Genomic DNA, 22,438 nt, shown 5'->3' with positions numbered 1-22,438 from the left:
ACTCCTATCTGCATCTGCTCATCACTCTCTGCCTCTCTCTCTCTCTCTCTCTCTCCGCTGGCCCAGCTTGGTTTCCTCTGCGTGGCTGACCCAGGCGGACTTTTTCCTGAGCGAGCGTGGGCGCAGAAGAGAGAAGGAGACAAAGGTAAGCGGTAAGAGATGGAGCTTGTTTGACGGTGTTTGCCTGTACGAGAGAGAGAGAGAGTGAGTGAGTGGAGAAAAAGAAAGAAAAAGGAGGGAGGGGGTCGCCAAACAGCTGCAAGACAAAAGACAGAGAGGTAAGCCTTGGTAGCATGACCTCACCTGGGAAAACAAGCGTGCCACCAGGAGCCTTTTAGAAATGTTCTGTTCGGGAATTCGGGGCAAAGCGAGTGTTTGCCACGCTGTCAGAGGGCCACATGCGAAGAGTGTGTTAATGTGTGAGTGCATGTGTGCCGTGAGTAAACCATGCAGCCAGTGCATGAGTGCGTGTGCGGGCACTTTGCTGTCTGTCACGCAGTGTTATGGAACTGCTGCGTCTGCTGCTGAGTGGTTCCACAGCGGAGGGACGGAGCCCAGCGGTGGAGGAACTTCATTATTCTCCCAGAGCTTTTTTGAGCAATGTGCGGATGTGTTGACAGAGCGGGAATCTCTGCATCCGCAAGAGTGAGAGAGGAGAGAGAGAGAGAGAGAGAGTGAGTGAGAGTGAGAGCGTGAGAGAGCGAGCATGCATGACAGCGGTGAAGTGCATCAGCTTCAAAAGCCTAATCGCTCCTGGACAAAAAAGAAGAAGCCATTTCCCAAATCACACTCACGCACCCCTCCTCTCTCTCCCTCTGTCTCTGTCTCTCCCTCTCTCTCTCTCTTGTCGGGAGCAGACCCTTCTATCACTCATCTCCGTCTTTGTTCAGAGTTGTCCATTTGTACAGTAGCAGAAGCTGGTGTTAATCTGCTGTAAATGTCGCGACCTAATGCGAGGCTCACAAAGAGCCAAATGGTGACAGAATGGCAGAGGGAGGGATGAGAGGAGCTGAGAAAGACACAGACCCTGAAACAGACTGAGACCAAAAAAAAAAGTGCGAGTGTGCGTGAAGAGGAAATGAAAAGGGGCGGGAGACAAGTAAGGGGAAAAGATGAGGAGGCCCGCAGGGTTGTTCATTGTGTCTCAGTCCTGAGAACAGTGTCTGACACCGTTTATGACATTTAGCTGCGATGTCTCTGCCAGTGGGCTGGTGTGTGGGGAATGTGCCTGTCAGCTTTCGTTTCAGTGGAGACAGTTGTTTTGTCTTTTGTTAGTGTATCGGCTGTGAGTGACAGACAACAGAGATCTGAGGTTTGTTCAACTGGGCTTCAACTCACTTTGGGGGGTGATTCAGTACATGAGATAAATGGACTATTCCTACTGTACTACTACTGTAGTAAACCAGTGGTTTGACCTACAGCCCGATCAGATGATCCACAGTACATAGTACAGTTCATTTTGACCCTTTTGAATGTCTTTTTCCAACTATTTCAACAGGTTGTTACATTTGATGACCCCCCCAATGACTCTCAAAGGATATGCATTATAGATAAGTGATGGATGGATTCATATTAATTTCTATTTTGACACATTTTTTGAGCTACTCTACAATCCTTAGAGTACCACCAAAGTACCACCACATAAACAACACTGCCTCTACACCGTATCTTTGTATTTCTGACAGGATCAGCTACGTGGGCAACAAAGACGTCCAGCTCATGGGAGTTAAATATGTGCGCGTGTGTTTGTGTAGTGAAGTGTGAGATTATGAGGTTATTGGCTCACAGAACCGGCACGCTTCAGCCAAGAGAAGTTATGGGATGAATGGGAAGGGAGGCCACAGACGTGGACGAGGGAAAGGAAATGAAACAAAATCACATCAAGCTGCAGAAAGGTCAAGGTAATATCAACAGAGTGTGAAGATTAAATCGACAGAGCGAAGTAAGCAAGAGAAGATTGGGAAAAAGAGGGAGAAGAGGCAGAGGCTGCTGGGTAAACAGTCAAGTCACACTGTTTACATGCAGTTCTTCTTGGTTGTGACTAGCGTGAGCTCATTTATACGTGCGCGCTTATTCCTGCCTCCCATGGGCCTCCAGTGTCCCTGCGCTCCAGGTGGGCTTTGCATTTTTAATCAATACTGTCTGTAGTGATTAACACCAGTCTTCTCTCTGCAGCAGAAAAACGGAGGGAAGCAGTGAGACAGAAAGAGAGATGGAAATCTGTCATACACGAGGCAGGCTGTGTGAGTGTGTGTGTGTGTGTGTACATGTGCATGCATGTGTGTTTGTTTGGCAGTAATGACCCTCTGCCTCTGGGCTCCTACTGAGTATGTTTATCTCCCACAGCAGCGCTGGGCAAAAATAGATGATACATCACTGACACACACACACACACACACACACACACACACACACACACACACACACACACACACACACACACACACACACACACACACACTTTGTGCATTTTCTATTTTTCCTCTCCTTTGCTCTAATTGCCTCCCTCATGCATTCTTCCTTGCGCACACACACACGCAAGGAAACACACACCTTAGCTCCATTCTATATTACTTTTTCCAGTCCTACCATTAAAGTCTCTTTCTTCCTATTTCACTCCTCTCTCTCGTTTTCCCTCCCACTTGTGTTGCAATATGCCTATTAATGATGCAGCCAGAGCACCACTGCCAACTTCCTGCCTCTAACTGAGAGAGAGAGAGAGAGAGAGAGAGAGAGAGAGAGAGAGAGAGAGAGAGAGAGAGAGAGAGAGGTGTGTAGTTGTGGTGTACATGCCCTGCTTTTTTACCACTCCCTCTTATCTCTCCACCCCCCTGTCTGTGTTGTTTTCCTCAGAGTTGTCCCATGCAAGCAGCGTGTGGACTGAGTGCAGCTGTTTCGTTGCGAGCAGAGCCCAACATGTGAGAAGATGTCTGTTGGAGGTTGTGCTTGTCCCGGTGAGTACCTACTCTCACTCCCTCTCCCTTTTTTCAGTCTCTATCTCTCTTCTCCCTCTTTTCCCCGGTCCGCCGCCCCTGTGTCTGTGCTCAGAGGTACTGTCAGAAAGATGACTTATGTAAAAGTGTTGCAAAGCCGCCCAGGGCCAGTGTCAAGCTGTGTGAGCTTGTGTGTGCATGCATGTGTGTGATGGTGGAGCCGCGCTACACTCTCAACACATCTCCTAAAACAGGGTTATGGAGTGAGCCTAGCGCACTTTGGGATTGAGTTGTTCAGCAGATCCCTCGCACTGACGCAAGCACGCTGTGCAGCAGATCAATGGCTCTTTGAGTTTTGACACAGGCAGACACTGAAATATCAATAAGCACTCCACTTGCTCTGGACTCTTTTCACTCTTTCTGACCCTTTTTCTTCTGCTTCTTGATTATTTGTGCTCTTACATGTTTAGAAGAGTTGTTAGAAATCACTGCTTAATGTCACTAGAATAATTTCTCATATTCTTCCCATGGGCCTGCACTGAACGAGGCCAAAGCACATCAGTAGTCATTGCAAAACGGTTTAAAGCTGCTCTCTCACGAGTTTAAACCATTACATTTACTAATTTGGCAGACGCTCTTATCCAGAGCGACTTACAACAGAGGGGACAACACTAAAGCTGCAGAACAGTTGGAGTCCTCAAAGTAAGCGCTGAGAGCTAAATCTTTTCAAGGGAGACAAAGTGTAGGAGATGAGGTTAAGAAGTGCCCAGAAAGTGATCAGTAAGTGTTAGTAAGGCATGTTAAGGTGTCAGGAGAGAAGGGCGCTCTCCACCATTAATGAGGGATTTAACTAAGAGTTGAACATGTTTGGAGTTAAGCTGCTGTGTGGATCTTAGACATGTCTTTGTATTGTCTGCATCTTTGTCTTCACATGTCAGTTTTTGGCAGGCAAAATGTTTTGGCAATTTTTTTTTATCAAGCACACCTTTTAATCTGCTCTCTCCCATCGAGTGTTTGTTCCTTTGTGACTTGAGAGCAATTTCTCTTTAATGGTCTCCCAGTGAGAGCAGGCAGGCGGCTCAAGACAGTCGCCTTGCGCACAGCAAAGAGCCTCACAGTGCCAGGGGACGGGCTCTGTGCAGCACGAGGGAGCGAGTAACAGATAGAAATTGAATCGTAGCATCTGCTCGGGGGGATCTGAGAGGACGCAGATTGAATTAGGGTGTCAGTATCATTTTAATGGGGCTGCTCTGATTCATTGGTAGTCGGCTATCAGATGGAATAATATTAGAGGGGCCTCCGCTTGATGTTCTCTTCTCAGATCATTCCTCGCTCCTTCCTCTGTAGTTTTCCAGTATCTCTGCCTCTGTCGCTCCCTCTGTTGACAGACTTTACAGTGGAGCAGAAACTTTTAATGGCATCCACATGTTTTGGAAGGACGTACCAAAGAGGTCCAACCGAGAGATCTGCCATGTGCATGTTGTGTGTGCACCAACAATCGAACACACACGAAGGTTTCCTCAGACAGGCATGCATGCAAATGTCCACCATGCTCACACACACACATGTAAACCTTTATGAGGATCCGCCTCGGACAAGTTTCGGCTTGTGGATCTCTCAGAGAAACACAGAGCAACATCGATCAACACTGGTTTGCAGTTTCGCTCTTGCTCTGTGAATTATTACCCTTATAAATGACGACTGGTTTGTTTACATTCTTGTATGATGGTGGGTGGAAGATCCGCCCCATCCTTTTGTGTGCACGTCTGCGCTTAAGAAAAACAAGTCAACTCTTACTCTCAGATCACTTTCTCTTTTCACCTGCCCTCTGTCGTCTTTGTTTTGTTACCGGGGTCCCAATGTTATTGGATAAAGGACTTTAAACGGAGCGTATTTGCATGACTGCAGGCATGAGGAGGGAATGTGAAGGAACACACTTCTCCTGTCTGTCTGGTTCATTGACAACCTTGTGGCATCCTGCTGTTGTTTTGACTTTGCTGTGAATCAGCCTTTTTAAGGCTTTGTTCGCCAGCATGAAGGAGATTCGTCGTTACACGGCAGAGCCAATCACATCCTCCGTTCAAACTAAATGGTAAAAATAGATTGCCTGTGAGCCTAAGATACCCCCCCCTTCATTTTCACATGCACCCACTCAACCATACACTCCCCTCTGCTCGACACTCTCTCCGTCTCTCACCCATCTCTTTCCAGCCCCTCCCTCATCTTACTCTCTCCCCCCTCTCTTCCTCTTTCTTCCTCTCTCTGTTGCTCCTTCATCCTTCGCTCACTGCCTTTTGCAGTAACTGTGGCGTTACCTCATGCAGAAAGTCACATGGCTCCTGATTGGAGAAAAGTGGCTTAAAGCAGAGCCAAAATGGCAGCCGTTTTTTTTTTCTTTTTTGATTACCATTACACAACAACATGACTGCCTCAGCTTTATTTCACTGCACTGAAAGCCTGCGTCTCTCTTTTTTTTTTCCTACTCAGTTCCTCTCTCTCTCTCTCTCTCTCTCTACACCAGTGAGTCCCTCAGATCTTGTTTGCTAGATCAAAATGGCTGTGTGTGCAGAGGCAGAGAAAGAAGGAATGCGTGGGAGACAGAGATGCTGGGGAGTCAGAGAGATGAGGAGGGGGGGCGCATTGAGAGGAGACGAGCTGTAGTGATGTCACATCTGCTGCAGGCCGACAGGATGGCAGAGGAAAGCTGGCATGTGCCACATGGGGGGGAGGAGGATGGGAAGAAAACTAAATGTGTGGGAAGGTAGAAAGGGATTTTTTTTATCAAAGCGCACCTTTTATTTGTGAGAGACGTACAAGCTGCAGAGTCTTTAGACATGAAAGTAGGTCTGATACGGAGAGAGAACATGACAGCAGCAGCGTTCAGATTGAAACGGAGCCGTGCGGAAAACAAAAGGCACGAGGAAAGCCGCAGATGTTGTTTGAAAGCTGCATGGAGAATCTGTGTACAACCTGTGTGTGTGGGTTCAGGACTATTTCAGGCTCAGGGCTGTTGTGTAAATACAGTATATGAACCTTCATTAGATTGAATCAACCTGGTTGAGGTACTGCTAGGTTTCAAAGATTAACTGTGCAAACAGACCATGAACGGCGCAGATAGATTTAATAAATTGCAAGCCAATCAAGGTGAACGTTTACATTTTCTGTCTGTTAAAGGGATTTCTGCCATAAAACCATTGTTTTTTTTTATTGTGATTTTCAAGATTCAAGATTTTTATTGTCTTATACTTGATAACAGTGCAAACAGATGTGTCTCATTTGTCTCAGAGACAACTCAACTTTACAAAGTACATTCATATTTTTGACTTATTTTTACACATTTACAGTGGCGACATTTAATTATTTCAATATAGATATAAACATAGTTATAAAACTATAAAAAATGTAAACCGTTATTAAAAAGTTATAAGAACATTTAAATAGGAATAAATATGTGAACTATATTTTTTGCATTCTTAAAGTGGCCTTTAAGATATGACACAAAAAATATACATACAAAATTAAATACATTTTATTTATCACTGCAGACGCTATCTCTGCTGTTTAGTTTCAGAAGACACATTAAAACAGAGTTGTACTGTATTATAAGTGAAGATTTTATTTTATGTGAGGTGCAGACACATTAAAGAAGCTTTTGTGATTTCTTTTCAGGACATGTAATTCTGTTCTCTGAATGTTTGCCCAACAAGAGAAAGCTGTTAAAATGATTGTTTAATTAATGAGGTTCAATCCTACAGTTTAAACTGCACCACATCCGATTAGTCAACAACAGTCCTCTGCAGCGGACCTCAGGGATTGGCTAGAGTCAGATCAGTGACCTGTGTCATTGCAAATGTCCAACAGCATCAACCGTCACACTGACATTCACATACTGGCTTCCTTCTGTTATCTTTCGGTTTATCGGGAACACGTGCGGTGTAACTTCCTCCTGTCAAGCCACAGCAGTATCCTCTGGGTGCAGTCTGTGTTCATTCTGTCTGCTGCCATGTTTTTATCACCACCAGTCAGGTGTCTCAACAACGTCCCTGACAGGTTCGTGCTTCCACGGCGGCGTCTAGAAAAGCAGCAACATGAATCTGAACATGCTGTTTCGCCAGCGTTCTGTTCAGGTTCTCTCTGTAAAACCTCATTGTCTCTGTCATAAGTCAAGTACACAGTCAGTTTCTTCAAGTAAAACGTGTCAAACTGCTGGAATAATGAACCATTAAATATTTGATGAAGTTTCTATTTTTCCTGTTTAGAGACCACATTATTTTTTTCCATGGGAACAGATGAATGTGATAGTGTGTGAATGCTCTGCAGTTCACCGGAGCATAAAATAGCACATGTAAAGTGGTCTTAGGAGCCAGAGATCTATAAATATAAGCAAGTGCATCAGATCTTATGTAGTGCAACACCAGTTTTCCGGTGACTAAAATAGGACTTAGTTCTTGTGTAGTGTATGACTGCCATATTCTGATGCTGCCTTTAGTGTTATCACTGCCTGACAGCCCTGCTTACAAGGTGCGGGTGTGTAAAGATTTTTTACTGAATTCAGAAAAAATAAGATTCAGCTCTTGTAATGAAATACTCTCACAGAAATTCATGAAATGTCCCATACAGTATAATGCATATTTCTTGTTGATCCATCTTAATCAGTTTTATGCAATGCAGATAATATAGATTTCAATCGGATGTCTGGGTAATAGGATGCAGAATAACCTCCTGGATGAATGTTGTTCTATCCTTCTCATCTGAAGCCTGAGGGAAGATGTTCGCAGCATTTACCAGCAGAGGGAGATGCTGTTCTGTCACGTCTCCCAGTGTCAGTCCATCAACACTGAATAGAGGGCAGCAGAGCAGGGAATCAACATGAGATTCCCGCCCCCCCCCCCCCCCCCCCCTGGGCCTGTGTTATGACAAAGGACCTTCTATTCACCCTGTGACTCTTCAATAATTTATTTTCTCTGTCTCTCTTGGTTGGACTCCAGTTACTTCATGTAGAAGAGATTCTTCATTTTAGCTGAACAACATTTTGGTAACAAGAAAAGGCTACAGCAGGAAGAAATGTGTTGGCTCGGCAATAAAACAATATCAATAATGATCGCGGTATAATTTTCTTCAATAAGAAAGGTTCTATATATCGATAAAATGGATATGCCTTATACAAGCACAGTGAGGAGGAAGGCTATAAAACATAATTGATCTTCCTCAGATTTTTTAAATGATTTGCTGTTGTGTTTGTCAGTTTTTGCTCATAAAGATGAGTTTAAAACCACAACTTTTACTGTCTTTAAAACTTAAAAGAGATAATCATGAGACATTTAAAGTGATAATTATCAAAGTTTTTATCTTTGATATTTTTTGGCACCTAGTGGTGAGATGAAAACTTGGAAGAAATATTCTCCAGCTGTGTCTTTGCAACATGAAATTCCAGGTCCAAGCAGTTATATGAAGGGCTCTTTAAAAAAAAATTTTAAGATAAGATCCTATTCACATTCAAACTTTTTGTGGTGTTGTCTCCTCCAGTCTGAACACTGAACACAAGATGATATCTCGGATCTGTGTCTGATGTGGGGTTTATGTGGTAAGACTGTGGTCGGATGTGTTTGTTCTCAATGAAATGCATTGCTTTACACCTCTCATCTACGCTGCTGGCTTATATTATTCCACCGACTAATTGCTGGCTCAAATTGAAGCCTTGACAAATTGAGCTTTAACTGCTCTGTGAGATCACTTCACGTATGACTGGTAAACACAAGTGGTTATTGATTAAACGTGAGGCTACAGATTATAGCCTTACATAATCTGGGGCTATGACAGGCTCAAGACTGTGGTCTAAAGGATTTGAGTCGTCTGAGTCAATCATTTTTCCTAAGCCCTTACAAATTAAACAGCACATTTAGGAAACTACTATCACCGATTTACTGAGCAGTGTAATCAGAACCTCTGAGTCACACTTCATAGATTCAATCAATGCAATTTCTATTTTCATTTTGGGATCGTTAAAGTCTGTACTATACACTATGATTGACCAGTGCTAGTTTACCTACTTCCAGCAGCCCTAGCAAAAATAAATTCATTATACCCTAGTTTTGCATGACTGATTATATTGTGGAATTAGCCAACATTATAAAAAAGCTTTATAAATTAACCAAGTTGGAAAAATCTTCTCAGATGGATCAGATTTCACTAGGAATAATAATTAATAATAATAATATCTGAGAGAACCAATCTGTGGAACCTGGAGAACAAGCCAGTCCTGTGCGTGGGCCTTGTAGGTCTAAGAGTTTCTGTTCTGGTAAAATACTTAGAAGGATTTCATGTTATATATCATATAACAAGTGTGTGTGGGGTCTTATATAGCATGACATTTTAAAGACTGTATTAATCACAAGCAGGGTGAGACAATAAAGAATGTGGCCACATGTGTCCCAGACCACCTTCAAATGTGGTCTGATTGATCTTATCTCAAGACACATAGAGGAAGCATTTGCCTGCATTCACATGAAGATGGATGACATGGCAGTTCCCCAAAAGTAAGGCCAAAGCGTCTTTATTGCCCCCTGGTGGCTGGCTGCAATATAACCCCTGCCTCCTCCATATTAAAGGATGGGACATGGGCCAATCTAAAAAGTCAAAATATATGTTTTTTGACATTTTAGGTTTTTCTTATCACACTGATTTATGTCCAAGTATTCATTTTCCCCACTCATTTTTAATTAGAAATTTGATAGTATAAAAATGTGGTGAAACTTCATGATTGACAGCTGAGACTGACTCGTGATTAGATGAGCGCGCATTGACGGGACCTTGTTACCATGGTTCCATCCCCTGATTGCTACTGTGCAGACTCTGGCTCCAAATGCGCAAGATGGTGGCATTTTTATCTCAGCTCTTTTGTGGGAGTAAGTGGAGATGCGTTGTCCATCTTTATGTACAGTCTATGGTTCATACATGTACTTAGCGCTGACCAGTTTTGATTGGATCACTGAGGACGTATGTTAATACCAGGTCTGAATGGGGTCAAGAAAGGGATTAACTTAAAGGGATAGTTCACCCCAAGAATTTTAATTCACTCATTATCCACTCACCACTATGCCGATGGAGGGTAGGTGAAGTGTTTGAGTCCACAAAACACTTTCGACGTGTTTCAGGGGTAAACAGCGTTGCAGCTAAATACCATTAAAGTAACTGGGGACCACTTCTTCATACGTAAAAAATAACAGAAAAAACATAAAATGCCTGCATACTGCTCCTGTGATGTCATCCAAGTGTCCGCAAGCCCCGGCATTCAAATTCGACTCGAAACAGAGTCATTTACACCATGTCTTTAGCCTAAAGGGCTTACGTGCCACTTGGGCGAGAGCATTGAGGCGTGAGCTTGTGCGGTGTGTGCGCCCGCGGACGTGAACGAGGCTCCAGGCAGGAGGAGGAGGTGGTGAACTATCCCTTTAATAAAATGTCACTGATCTAACACAGAAAACTCACCCTTTACTGCCAGCTCACTAAATTGGACTGACGATCCCTAAATACTTTTTTCATCGATATCCTTTTGTTTCAAAGAATAGTACAGTGAAAAAACAGTCGTATCAGACTGTCTGACACAGCGATCAAGCTGATACTGTCGGCCACTAACATCCGATAACATCAACTGGTGGTAGGCATGAATTAGTGCAGTAGAACATACAAGGGATGTTCTCCATTTTGTCCTATGTTAAAAAATGGGACAGTGTTTAGTTTAAAAAGGCACAGAGGTAATGATGTCTGATCCACTGAGCCATACAAGCCAGTAGCCAGTCAGATTTACCTTTAGCCTCAGCGTACCCTCAGGTTCGGACTGTATCGCTGATTAAAAGGCCGAAACAGTTGATGACACTAAGGTACACAACTGAAGTTATGTCCCGAACATCCGCTGGTAGTTTATGGTGCAAACGTACAAGGGACAGTGACCATCTTGTACTATATTCGTAAAAATGGATGTGTTGATGTGTGTGTTGTTTCTCAACATTGGCCCCTACCTCTTATCCCAGTGGGGGCCCCCCTGGTGCAGTCGTGTGACAGGACAGACTGAGGGCCCTGTCAGGGAGGAAGGCCCGTGTTTGTCCCGGTCTGTGAGCCGGGATGGGCGGAGGAGCCCCGGAGGAGGCGGGGCCTTTGTTTGTTCGTGTCTCGGCTGGCAGGAACAAAGGGTCCTGTAGTAGTAGTGCAGAGGCAGCACCGACCCCCGAGCTCATGACATCGAATTCATATTGCTGGGGGCTGCGAGTTGACGGGAACCGAGGAGACTAGCGGGGGCATCTCACTTCCCGTCCTGCCGTCTTGTTTTGGGATCGTAGCAGGAGCTCTCCTCCTCCTCCGCCTCCTCCTCCTCCTCCTCCATCATCCAGCCGCTCCGGCTAGCAGCGAGGCTAGCTGGCTAGAAACACCGAGCGGAGGTGTTGAGCAGCACCGCGTTTCGGTGGACATTTCTCTGCAGGTAACTCCACCTCACAGCCGCACCGTTTTAGCAGCTCCGCGGGCTCCTAGCAAATAACAGGAAGTGATGGCAACACGAGCACGGGGGATTGTTAAGTGGACGGCGGCGATGACGATACTTTAGCAAGTAGGTTTATAGCTTAGCAATGGCATCCGTGCTCCGCAAGCGAATGCGGCCCTGGTGTGCAGCTGACGCCCGCTCCTGTGTGATAAACACCGGCTTTACTTTGAATTATCCACGGTGCATGTCCACACATCAAGCTGCGAATAGACCACAACAAGCGGGGCCGTCATGTTGGGAGGGTTCGCGCACTGCACTGGGTGTTTTATTGGCTCGGGGCCATTCTCCGGATGCAGCTCTATTGTTCGCACTGAACAGTTTGGGCGGACTTAACTGCAGCAGATTAATGTGTTTAAAGTTCTCCTCCGCTGATGGAGACCCGGCATCGTGACATCTCACCGGCTTCTGAGATGAGAGCTTGTCTACAGACTGCAATCGGGCTTATTCATCTTTATTTGTCATGTGCACTTTAACTCATTATGCCTCCCTGACACTGTTGTGTTTGGCGTCTTTAAACTGTTGTTGTGCTTCTGTTAGACTGGGATGTGTAATCTGCAGATATGGTGCAGATGGGTTTACTGCCGGTGACTGTGGATCTTTATTAGAAGTGAGAATAACCTGTGTGTGTGTGTGAGCAATCCTGCAGCCTGTATGTTTCAGAATATGCTTGCATCACACTCCACAGCAGAGGCAATAAGATGCATGTTTATTTGACAGCAAACATCTGATAATGAACAGGTTTTTATAGCAGGGGAATTATTGGTTTGCAGTGGAATATGTATTGTTGCACAGTGCTCGTTAGCACCGGCCTGAACAAAGCCTTATCGTATGTGGTTGAATGCTGTCTGGGTCTAATGGCTGGTGGTGTTGTGGAGGGTGTATGGGGGTGGGTTGGTGGGTCTATAGGTCAGAGGTAATGCATAGAGAACCATTGTTGGATGCTCCTGAGCAGGTTTGCCTCCTTGGTAATGGGGAGGAGAACATGACCTGCCGTGACTCTCCCGGGTGTGCTGAAGCGAGGAAGAAAAGGCCGAAAGTAAATTAAGGAGGAGTTCTAGTTGTTCGAGGAGCCGATGGGGAGACCGATCGGAGTTCACGCAGGCATGCTTAACCCCAACTCGTGCCTTTCTCCCTCCATCTGTATCTGCCTTGACTTTAAATCACCACCTCTGCCTGTGGGGGAAATCCATCAGTTCACTAGACGTGATGAGAATGTTTTTTTTAAAAACATCTCATTTTAGGGTTGGTTCCGATGTAAAGTGTGTCGTATTGGGTGCCCATGTTTCTCCCTCTGTCTATTTTAATAAGCTTTGATCACCGCTTCACATGCCAGGTTTACACCAACTGACTGTTTAGCATAAATTGTGACTTTAACTCTAAAAAATTACCATAATGCTGCCTTCAGGAGCCTGTTGGGAATACCTGATCTACAAGCGAAGCATATGTAAACACCACAATCAAGTAGGCATATGGAAACATTCAGGATTTTCTATGAACCAACTGTTTCCAACGTCTCTTTACCTGATAATGCATTAATCTCTACCACAAATATTCAATTCATCCGAATTATCAGCATTTTTCTGTTGCCGTACTACAGAGTAGGGTCACCGCAGGGCGGTTTATGATGGGCTAGTTTGGGCCACCACTGCGAGCTTGCATTTAAAATATCTTTGGTCGGACCTAATCATATGCAGTTGTGGCTTCCTGTGGGATCTCATTGAGCCGGGATACCAAATAGATGCTTTCTCAGAGCCCCAAATTGTTTGAGCATGAATGCCTCATCTGGGCAGAGAAGGGTTAACAACAGCCAGGGTAGAGGGAGTGGGGGGATGGGCGGTAGAGGCAACTAGAGGGGGTGAACACACACAGCACAGACTAGTATGGTTAGGATCATATTGGGCTGTATGCAGAGAACCCTGTTGTGTTATGGATGGTACACGAACACAAAGTACACACCAGACCATCTCGTCCCATTAGCCTGATTGTTTCTCAGACTTTCTGCAGGCTAATAAATATTGCTGTTTCCCCCCCCCCCCTCATGATGATGATGATTTGTTTTCTTGTCCATTTACCAGATTGAAGATGCATTAGATAATGAAAGCAGCAGGAAATTGTTTTGGCAGCGTGCTTTTATTTGAGTAAATCTCAACAAAACCGTCCCAGATCAGATTACTTAGATGATGCTGTGATTTGAACGAGCTAAATCTAAATCTCCTCTAAATCTCTGCTCTTTTTTTCCTCCTCCCCTCCTCCTCCTCCTCCTCCTCCGCCCTGTTGGTTGTGTGCAGGCTGTTCGTCAAAGTCATTCAAGCTGTACTCTCCTAAGGAGCCCCCCAACGGCGGCAGCTTTCCCCCCTTCCACCCAGGCGCTATGCTTGACAGAGATGTGGGGTAGGTCTGGGTCATACTGTCAGGTCATGCTGTGTTATGAAGGAAAAGATGCCTGAAACTAATGCACCTTATGTATTCATTTGGTTTAATCATGTGATTCACTGAGTCTCTGCTTTACTTCTTATGAGCCTCAAGTCTTAATGTTATGATTTGTTGTCTTGACCTAGATATTTTTACTGAAGACCACAAAAACGTCTATTTTGGTGCCGAACGTTTTTATAAATAATGATCTTTATTGATGTTGTATAGCACATTCTTCAATTTGCACTGTTAGATAATGATGGGATAAAATCATGAGACTTAACTACACAGACAGGCTGGCTCATAATGTGTGGACTAAAAATGCACCAATCAAGACGAAGCAACATTCAACTTGATTGACAGATAATAATACTTTTTTACAGTATTTTTTTAAATGCATCCTTTTTTTGTTACTTTGGTTTCTTAGGAATCAGTTGCTGACTGTTGTTGTTTTTCTGTCCTCTTAGGCCTACACCCATGTACCCCCCGTCATACATGGAGCCTGGAATGGGGTGAGGACACTGATGCTTACATACTGAGCACACACAGGGTTCCCAGGCATCCTGGAAAACCTGGAATTTTAAAGAATATTTTATCATTCATGAACACAACCTGGAAATTAAAAATACTATATCTTGGGAAATAATTTCTCCAAAAGAGTGGGAACCCTTGTGTAGTCACAAGTAAAACATAAAACATTATGGTCTCTGTTCATTTTAAAATTCTTCATGGTTTCTGTTTCAGGAGACCCACACCGTACGGGAACCAGACAGACTACAGGATATATGAGCTGAACAAAAGATTACAGAACTGGACAGAGGTGAGAGTCACATCATCATCATCATTTACAGCTTAAGACATCAGCACCAAACTGTTGCTGTCCAAAAACATGGTTGCAGTTACTCTGTGTGTTACATTCTGCAGGTTCTGTGAAAGACTTACTGTTGACGTGTTTAAAAAAAAACAAATGAAGTTAACCATGTATGGGGTTTTATGGGGAATAAAGCTCAAGAGCTTACTGGCTTCATTCAAATTCACTTTCTAATGAATTAATAGGATTATCTGATGAACCTGGCTGAAATGTAATTGGAGTGCCAGCTGTTTATACGGTACGCCTGAGCCTGCAACAGAGTAGCTGACATGAGATATTGTTTTCTGTGCCCTTCACACAACACACCACCATAACCTGTGTACATTTACATTTACCTACAGCTATGTCCAGCTTAACACTTGATATTTGAATAAACAACATGCCATAGAGAAGAGTAGAGGGGTTATAGATATCATAAATTTGTGGAAACAAGAATCTTTGCTTCCTTATTTTCAGTTGTCCTTATTTATATGATCCTATGTTACTGCCTCACGTCTCTATCAAACACACCACCTACTGTTAACACTTATTATTACCAGGGTTGAATGTAAACCAATAACTGACCCACTTTTATTAAAGGCTAACTGAACATGATCCCTTTCAGGGTAAAATAGAGAAAAAGTTGTATATCTTCTATGTCTTTTCTCTGTATTAGACTTGATTGATATGTTTTATTTTATTGAGAATATGACGTAAAACACTTGAGTTTCAAAACTTTCAGATTTGAAGGAATGGAAAAATGAGAGTAATGGTTCTTCATCTTCTTTCAGGACTGTGACAATCTCTGGTGGGATGCCTTCACCACAGAGTTTTTTGAGGACGACGCCATGCTCACCATCACTTTCTGTCTGGAAGATGGACCCAAACGATACAGTAAGGTTTTTTTTATTAATCAGAAAGTTTAAAGTATTATCAGATTCTAATTAATAATATTAAGACAGGGAACCCATTTCATTTGAGAGATGTGCAAAAAACTGTTTTCATCTTCAAATTTCCATGTATTTTATATATGTTTGTGTTTCAGAACTTAATCTTAAGTTAAGTATTGGCAAATAACTGTTTGCAATGTAATACCTTTATTCTCTGTATTGTAATTTGATCCTATTCATACATGTGTGAGGTTCTCTGCTACTACAACTCCTCACTTTCCCTACGTGGTTGAATGTGCATTTATTTTTGATTTATTGATCATTTTTCTCTGCAGCCATTGGCAGGACGTTGATTCCACGCTACTTTCGAAGTATTTTTGAAGGGGGCGCCACTGAGCTGTTCTACGTTTTGAAGCATCCAAAGGAGTCGTTCCACAGTAACTTTGTCTCCCTCGACTGCGACCAGTGCACCATGGTGACTCAGAACGGCAAACCTATGTTCACGCAGGTATGGTTAATGTCCCACTGACTCCTCTCCTCCTGTTGTTGGCATCGTGACGTGTGAGCTGTGATCTCTCTCTCTCTCCTGGGGAACAGGTTTGTGTGGAGGGGCGTCTGTACCTAGAGTTCATGTTTGATGACATGATGAGGATCAAGACGTGGCACTTCAGCATCAGACAACACAGAGAGGTCCTGCCAAGGAGCATTTTGGCTATGCACGTGAGTTCCATGCTCGAGGAAAAAAAAAACCACACACACACTCAGATGCACATCCTGTACAAAGTAATCATTATTGATCTCGCTTTTTCACTTGATCACACAGGATCCGCAGATGCTCGATCAGCTGGCTAAGAATATCACCAGATGTGGGCTGTCCAACTCGACGCTCAACTACCTCCGTGTAAGCACATCATATATATTATTTTTTTTAATCGCCCAGTTTTACCTGAACTATCAGGGGTGATAACTTATCACTTTTATTAAACATTTTTAGTCCAAAATGGATCAGTTGTGTGATCCTAGGTCAGTTTTTGATTGTTTACAAACTTACAAATAAGAATCTCCTGCAGTAACATAATAAGCATCATACTTTATACTTTATATGGATTATGAAAAAGCCAAATAGCCTGACAAGGCGTTGTTTTGTAACGTGGGTGTTATTCCCATGGAGTTTACCATTAGCATGCATTTTTCTTATTCCAAATTCCACTTGTATAAGGTTACTGATGTTAGGGCTGTAAGACTACTTGTCTAACGTTCCTATTGTCACCATTTTCAACATCTGACAATAGTCAGAAATTGACTGATGTAATCACAATGTGTGTTACAATAAGATAATAATTGTGTCGCTCGAAAGGGACTAATAATCTCTTTGAAAACAACAGAAGCTGATGTTAAAATCACCCTGTGACCATTTTCTTTTAGGTATTTTGGTCGTGAAATAAATCACCACTTCAGCTCTGCACCATTGACTACGTACAATAATCCATTAATGTTACTTCATGTCTCTTTGCTTCCCCTCTTTATCTTCCCTAAAGCTATGTGTGATATTGGAGCCCATGCAAGAGTTGATGTCCAGACATAAGACCTACAGCTTGAGCCCCAGAGACTGCCTGAAGACCTGCCTCTTCCAAAAGTGGCAACGAATGGTAGCCCCACCAGGTAACACGTATGTTTTGAAATTGCCAGTGGTATTTATGGCTGTATTGCCCTTGAACGTATTAAGCCATGGAGTACCCATAAACAAATCCAGCTTGCAGTAGCATGACTTGACTGTCATGACTACAGATTTCAGTACTTCTAACATCTTCTCCTATTCTGTGTTTCTAGCTGAGCCAGCCAGACAAGCTCCAAACAAGCGGCGGAAAAGGAAGGTGTCCGGCGGAAGCACTGTGAGCACCGGCGGAGGCAACAACAACAACAGCAACAGCAAAAAGAAGAGTCCAGCCAACAACTTCTCACTCTCCAGCCAGGTACCTGTAAGCATTACATCTACTTGACCTCTATCTGCACCTCCCATGGGAGGATGAGACAGAGGATGGAGGGGGATGAAAAGACAGGCTAGGATGTTAGAAAGTTATTTGTGGGTGGAGATGGTGATACCAGGGGTTGCTAGTCTGCCTAGGAGTAGGTGTAGCAGCAGGCCAGGAAGCGGATAGTTTAGGGAGGCTTCTGGAGGTGGGCTTTGGAATCATGTGAGGGATGGGGGGGGGGGGGGGGGGGGATTTCTGTAATTCAAATGAGGATTATTAGATTAAGTTAATGGATCCCCCTCATATGAACCAGTGATGGGCAGTCCCTGGTCCTCTGGGGCTACAGGTTTAAGGGTTTATGTAGAGGGGGTACAAGTTACCTCTTTCTTTTAAGTAAGTTCTATTGTTCTGGGGCCATGGGCTGGGATTTCCAGTGGGACAGGTTTTCTCTCTAAATCCGCTGTATTGACTTTGGTTTTAGAGTTTAACACTAAGTCTATCAGAGCACTGATGATTCACACAGCACTGCTGTCTTTGCTTATTGGTTGCTTGATCGAGCGAACGAGACCCGAGGTGGAATGAAAACCCCCGTGATGCAGCACTCAAGGATCAGGGATGCCCACTGCTGGCCAGTAGGGAGTTCCCCTCAACCCTGGTTCTTGGAACAGGGCTAGGAAGTCAGGGCCACGTGGACGACTGAACGGTCAGGGCCAGATACCTTGATGACGCATGGTCCCTTGAAGTATCAATGAAAATGCATTTCATTAGGTAAAATGTAGTTGTTAAGCTGGAATAAAACCCAGTTAGATCGCACCTAGACCACAGGCAAAAAGCAGTTACAACTCGCCCGTGCAGCCAGTCATTCCGCGCACCCCCCTGTATCATGGGGATAATATGTACCGGCCCTTGCTGTCCCCTTTAGGACGTGATGATGGTGGGAGAGCCCACTCTGATGGGAGGGGAGTTTGGTGACGAGGACGAGCGTCTGATCACGCGACTGGAGAACACGCAGTTCGATGGGGCGAATGGCCTGGAGGATGAGGACAGTTTCAACAGCTCGCCTGCACTGGGGGCACACTCACCCTGGAACAACAAGGCCCCCTCCAGTCAGGAGAGCAAGAACGACAACTCGCAGTCATCCCAGTAGAGTGCTGAAGTCGCAGCAGCAAGCCCCCCCTTTTCAATCCTTAAATCCTACTGGGACCCACGTGAGCCAACGTGCTAGCGAGAGGAGTCAGGGAGGGCGGCGCCGAGCACTTCTGTTCTATTAAATTCTGTTTGTTTTGTTGCGTTATGCTATTTTCAAGACAAAGGAGAGTGATGAGGGGAAGGCTTGACAGCTGATAGAGCTCTCAGCTGTCACATAAAGGACAGGGTCAGCAGAATCCCACTCTTGCTGCCTCACATTGTTGCACATGATCAGTGGTGCTCAGCCTTGGCCCTTGTCTGCTCGGCTTCAGTCAGTCCTCTTAGGTGCGCGGCGAGAGGTGGTGGTTTGTGTGCATGTGTGTTCACCCGCCACCGTCGCCCGCCATGATGTTTTGGCCAAAAGTTGGCGTGTCCTAGTGTCTGAGTGCTCGCAACGGCGACCGTGTCAGTGGGTTCTTGTTCCAACCTCGGGTCTCTCTGGCGTGCGTTTCCCTTGACGACGCACCTCGCTGTTTCTGTTGTGCTCATGTCACAGGGAGGAAATGCTACAGCTTTTATTTAACTTATTTTTTTGCAGGCTGCAGAGAACTGTGTGCACTCTTAGTATCAAAATTCAAAAGTTCGGTTTTTAAAAACTCAATTATTTGTTTTTGTAGGACCTGGTTGGAACAAAAACCTGTACAGTGCCGGAGCTTGAGGACCGGAGTTGAGAACCACTACGCTAAATCTTAAACCCACACACACACACACACACACACACACACACACACACACACACACATGCACATACATACATATACATACACACAAACTCTCTGTCTCTGTCTCTTTCTCTTTGACCCACACATACACACACACATACACACACCCTCATACACATACCCAATCAAACAATGACACATATACACACAGACCAGTGCACACACCAACACACACACCCAGCAACACCTACAGCATAAAACATTGAGGTACTGGAGAGAGGTGGTATGCAGCGTGTCTGGACCAGAGCACCAGACGCTACAGACGTGCGTTTTCATTTTTCTATGTTTTAGACTTGTTTTCAGTTTTGTTTTTTAATTTTTTGTAAACAATTTCTAAAAAACAGACAAGCAAGCAAACAAAAAACACCCCCGACTATTCTTTGCACTGTTTTCCACTATTAAACCTCTATCTATTTTTCTTATGAATTGACGGTGTATTTTGTTTTCCTTTTCTATTATTGCTAATGTAAGAACTGTAAAACATCTGAAACCTGCAGTATATATTAATGTATAAGTATTGCTGTTAGATCATTCTTATTGTGATGGTAATAACTTTCATGTAAGTCTATGCTTGATATGTCATCCATCTGTGTCAGACATCAGTGTCATCAGGTCCGTTGGCTTCACTGCTGGGGAGAACAAGGCTAGTGTGTGAGATACTGTACCGCATCTCGTTTGATGCGAGTCCAAAGCAGCACACTGGAAACCAGTTTGACCCCCCCGAAATTTACGTCAAACGCCTGGCTTAGATCTGTTGTCTTATCATTGCAGAAACTGTTTGCTTTTGTGTCGAAATTTCTTATCTGGGGGTCCTCTCTTCAGTGAACATAATTGCAGAAAACGTCTCAAATTTGCTACTCAAAAAATATTTTAAAAAACAAGTTTTGACAGGATTGTAAAATAGGATTTAAAAGAAAAAAAAGACTTTTGTATTAACTTAAGTTTCCCAGAAAAGTTTGTAATCACAATTAAGAAAGCTGCAGACCAAGGAGCTACATGTAAAGAGTCTTTAGATATCGATTACACTGCGCTGTTTTATGTTTTATGAAGAATCATTTCTGTTGGCTTTACTTTGTTTGTGTCTGTGCTTGTATATTTTTAGCTAGTAATTTCTGTAAAAGTTATTCTATGTATTCCTCCCTAGAACTATGAGAAACTCAATCTAATGTAAAGAGATGAAAAGCCTCTTAAAAGTTTTTTTAAAACGTGATTTTTCATGGTACAATCACTGATAAAAGAATTTTGCCCTCATTTTAGCAAACTGTATTTATTTTTCTATGTACGGACGTTCTGTTTAGGTCCAACCCACCTGTACAATACTCATGATAATATATGGAGGGGTTTGTGGGGCTGCTGAGTCAGTTGATGCTAAAAAAAGAGGTCATTCCATTACTTTTGTTCCTTTGACGTGCGGCTCCCGGGTCAGTCTGGCCTGTTTATTACAATGGTTCATTATGTTCACAGTAAGGAGATATTTAATAACCATCCTCTGCTGTTGTAAGGTTCTGGTCTATCTGAAAACTTGTCAGATGTACTGAAAACCAATAAATAACCACATTTAGAGAAAACCTTGTCCACCTCCATGTTGTCGTTTTTTGCTGTGAAGTTTCTCATTTTTATTGCGAGTCAGAAACCTGACGTCTACAGATGCTGACAATGAAAAAAAACATTAACTAAAATCTTCAGATCTTATGATTTTTCATTTGAAAAATCTCAGTTGCATCAAAATTCTGTAAATGTCAAAATCAAAGTGTAAAGTTGACATTTCACAACAGTTGAATATGATTGGGATAAAAGACTTGCTGTGTTTGACCATATAGCTGCTGAGTCAGTGTTTCCTATTAAGAAACATACATTTAAATGGAAAATGTTGCCTAATGTATGAGCGTCAGTGTCCCGGCTGACAGCGGCTGGATAGTAATGTGCGGACTCGCCCAGCAGGGGTCTCTCAGAGCACAGGAACTGATTGAGCAGCCTGTCAGAAATTCCTCCATCATTATAGCTGTAAATCAACACTGAGCTGCAGGTTGCTGTGTTTAAATCCGTATTCATCGTCTCCAGCACCCCCCACATCTACTCCAGTGGTTTATCAGTTCAGCAGCACCACACAGGATTTAACTTAAGGGACATTTGTCAGCTCTGAATTTACGTAATTTAGGGAGCACAAGAGTTTGTGAGACATGAAATAAAAGTGCACCCACAGCCGGTGATTCATCGTGTGGGGCATTTAAGATCTATATTTTTCGGCCAGGTTTCTGTCATTACTAATTCATGTATAAAGACGAATTTTCACTGGAAAAACTCTGTTGTCTTTCTTCGACTCAACTGGGATGATTCTTAACAGGCAACATTTTATTTTTATTTTATATCCCACAGAACTGAGATAAGAGAATCACACGTAAAAGACCAAATAGATAAAGCAGATATTTTCTCCACTAGTTCAGAAGTATGCTTTGGTGAGTCTGATCTCTCTGGATCCTTCAAAATCAACAGCTCTTGCCAAGAAAAAAATGTCCCACACAAAAATAATAAAGTTTTTTTCTTTGCATGCAAAATGGACGTGAGCTGTGGCCAGAGCACTTTATTGAATGTTCTTATTGAAACCAAGTTTGAAGTGGAATGAGAGCGAGACCCTGCAGCCCTCAAGTTTATTAACAACAAATAGTCAGGGATGCATTTCTCAGTGAGACCTGTTTCTATCTGCCAGCTTTTTTCATTTAGCAAGTTATTCATACTTTATTGGCTGGGCAGAGGTCATTCAGAAGATGGAAGCCACGTTTCGTTGGCAAGAAAACAGGGCCGATAACAGAAACTGTTACAGTAGCTGCATAGTGATAGGCACAGATGATAAAACAGAGCAATGTGATATTGTTTCTTTGCCGAGCTGGTGAATCGAATAAGCGCCTCAGGCAAAAGGGCCCAATGGAGACAGGA

General features: G+C 43.6%; 1 protein-coding gene across 4 annotated transcripts; it reads left to right on the top strand.

Moving 5' to 3' along the window:
- On the top strand, positions 1-21,072 carry ldb1a (LIM domain binding 1a). 4 transcript variants are annotated; one of them, XM_034608490.1, is made up of 12 exons: positions 1-145; positions 2,854-2,954; positions 13,758-13,860; positions 14,349-14,393; positions 14,626-14,701; positions 15,523-15,625; positions 15,957-16,129; positions 16,219-16,341; positions 16,445-16,522; positions 17,160-17,283; positions 17,452-17,594; positions 18,517-19,393. In XM_034608490.1, the coding sequence occupies exons 2-12, from the start codon at positions 2,927-2,929 to the stop codon at positions 18,739-18,741; spliced, it is 1,221 nt and encodes a 406-aa protein (XP_034464381.1). In that variant the 5' UTR covers positions 1-145; positions 2,854-2,926; the 3' UTR covers positions 18,742-19,393. The 4 variants fall into 4 exon arrangements, with proteins under 4 accessions (XP_034464381.1, XP_034464384.1, XP_034464385.1 ...); XM_034608493.1 differs by lacking the exon at positions 18,517-19,393 and adding an exon at positions 19,400-21,072 and having other exon boundaries at positions 3-145; XM_034608494.1 differs by lacking the exons at positions 1-145; positions 2,854-2,954; positions 18,517-19,393 and adding exons at positions 10,986-11,409; positions 19,400-21,072.
- Positions 21,073-22,438: the final 1,366 nt, after the last annotated feature.

This window comes from Hippoglossus hippoglossus, chromosome 15 (assembly GCF_009819705.1).
Source record: "Hippoglossus hippoglossus isolate fHipHip1 chromosome 15, fHipHip1.pri, whole genome shotgun sequence".
Lineage (NCBI taxonomy): Eukaryota > Metazoa > Chordata > Actinopteri > Pleuronectiformes > Pleuronectidae > Hippoglossus > Hippoglossus hippoglossus.
The sequence above is the reverse complement of the archived record's forward strand: the minus strand, read 5'-3'. Positions and strand labels throughout refer to the sequence as shown.

Coding starts and splice junctions, on each gene's coding strand:
- ldb1a (XM_034608490.1), top strand. CDS start 2,927: ATGTCTGTTGGAGGTTGTGCTTGTCCCG. Junction 14,702..15,522: donor GATTACAGAACTGGACAGAG/GTGAGAGTCACA, acceptor ATCTTCTTTCAG/GACTGTGACAATCTCTGGTG. Junction 17,595..18,516: donor ACTTCTCACTCTCCAGCCAG/GTACCTGTAAGC, acceptor TGTCCCCTTTAG/GACGTGATGATGGTGGGAGA.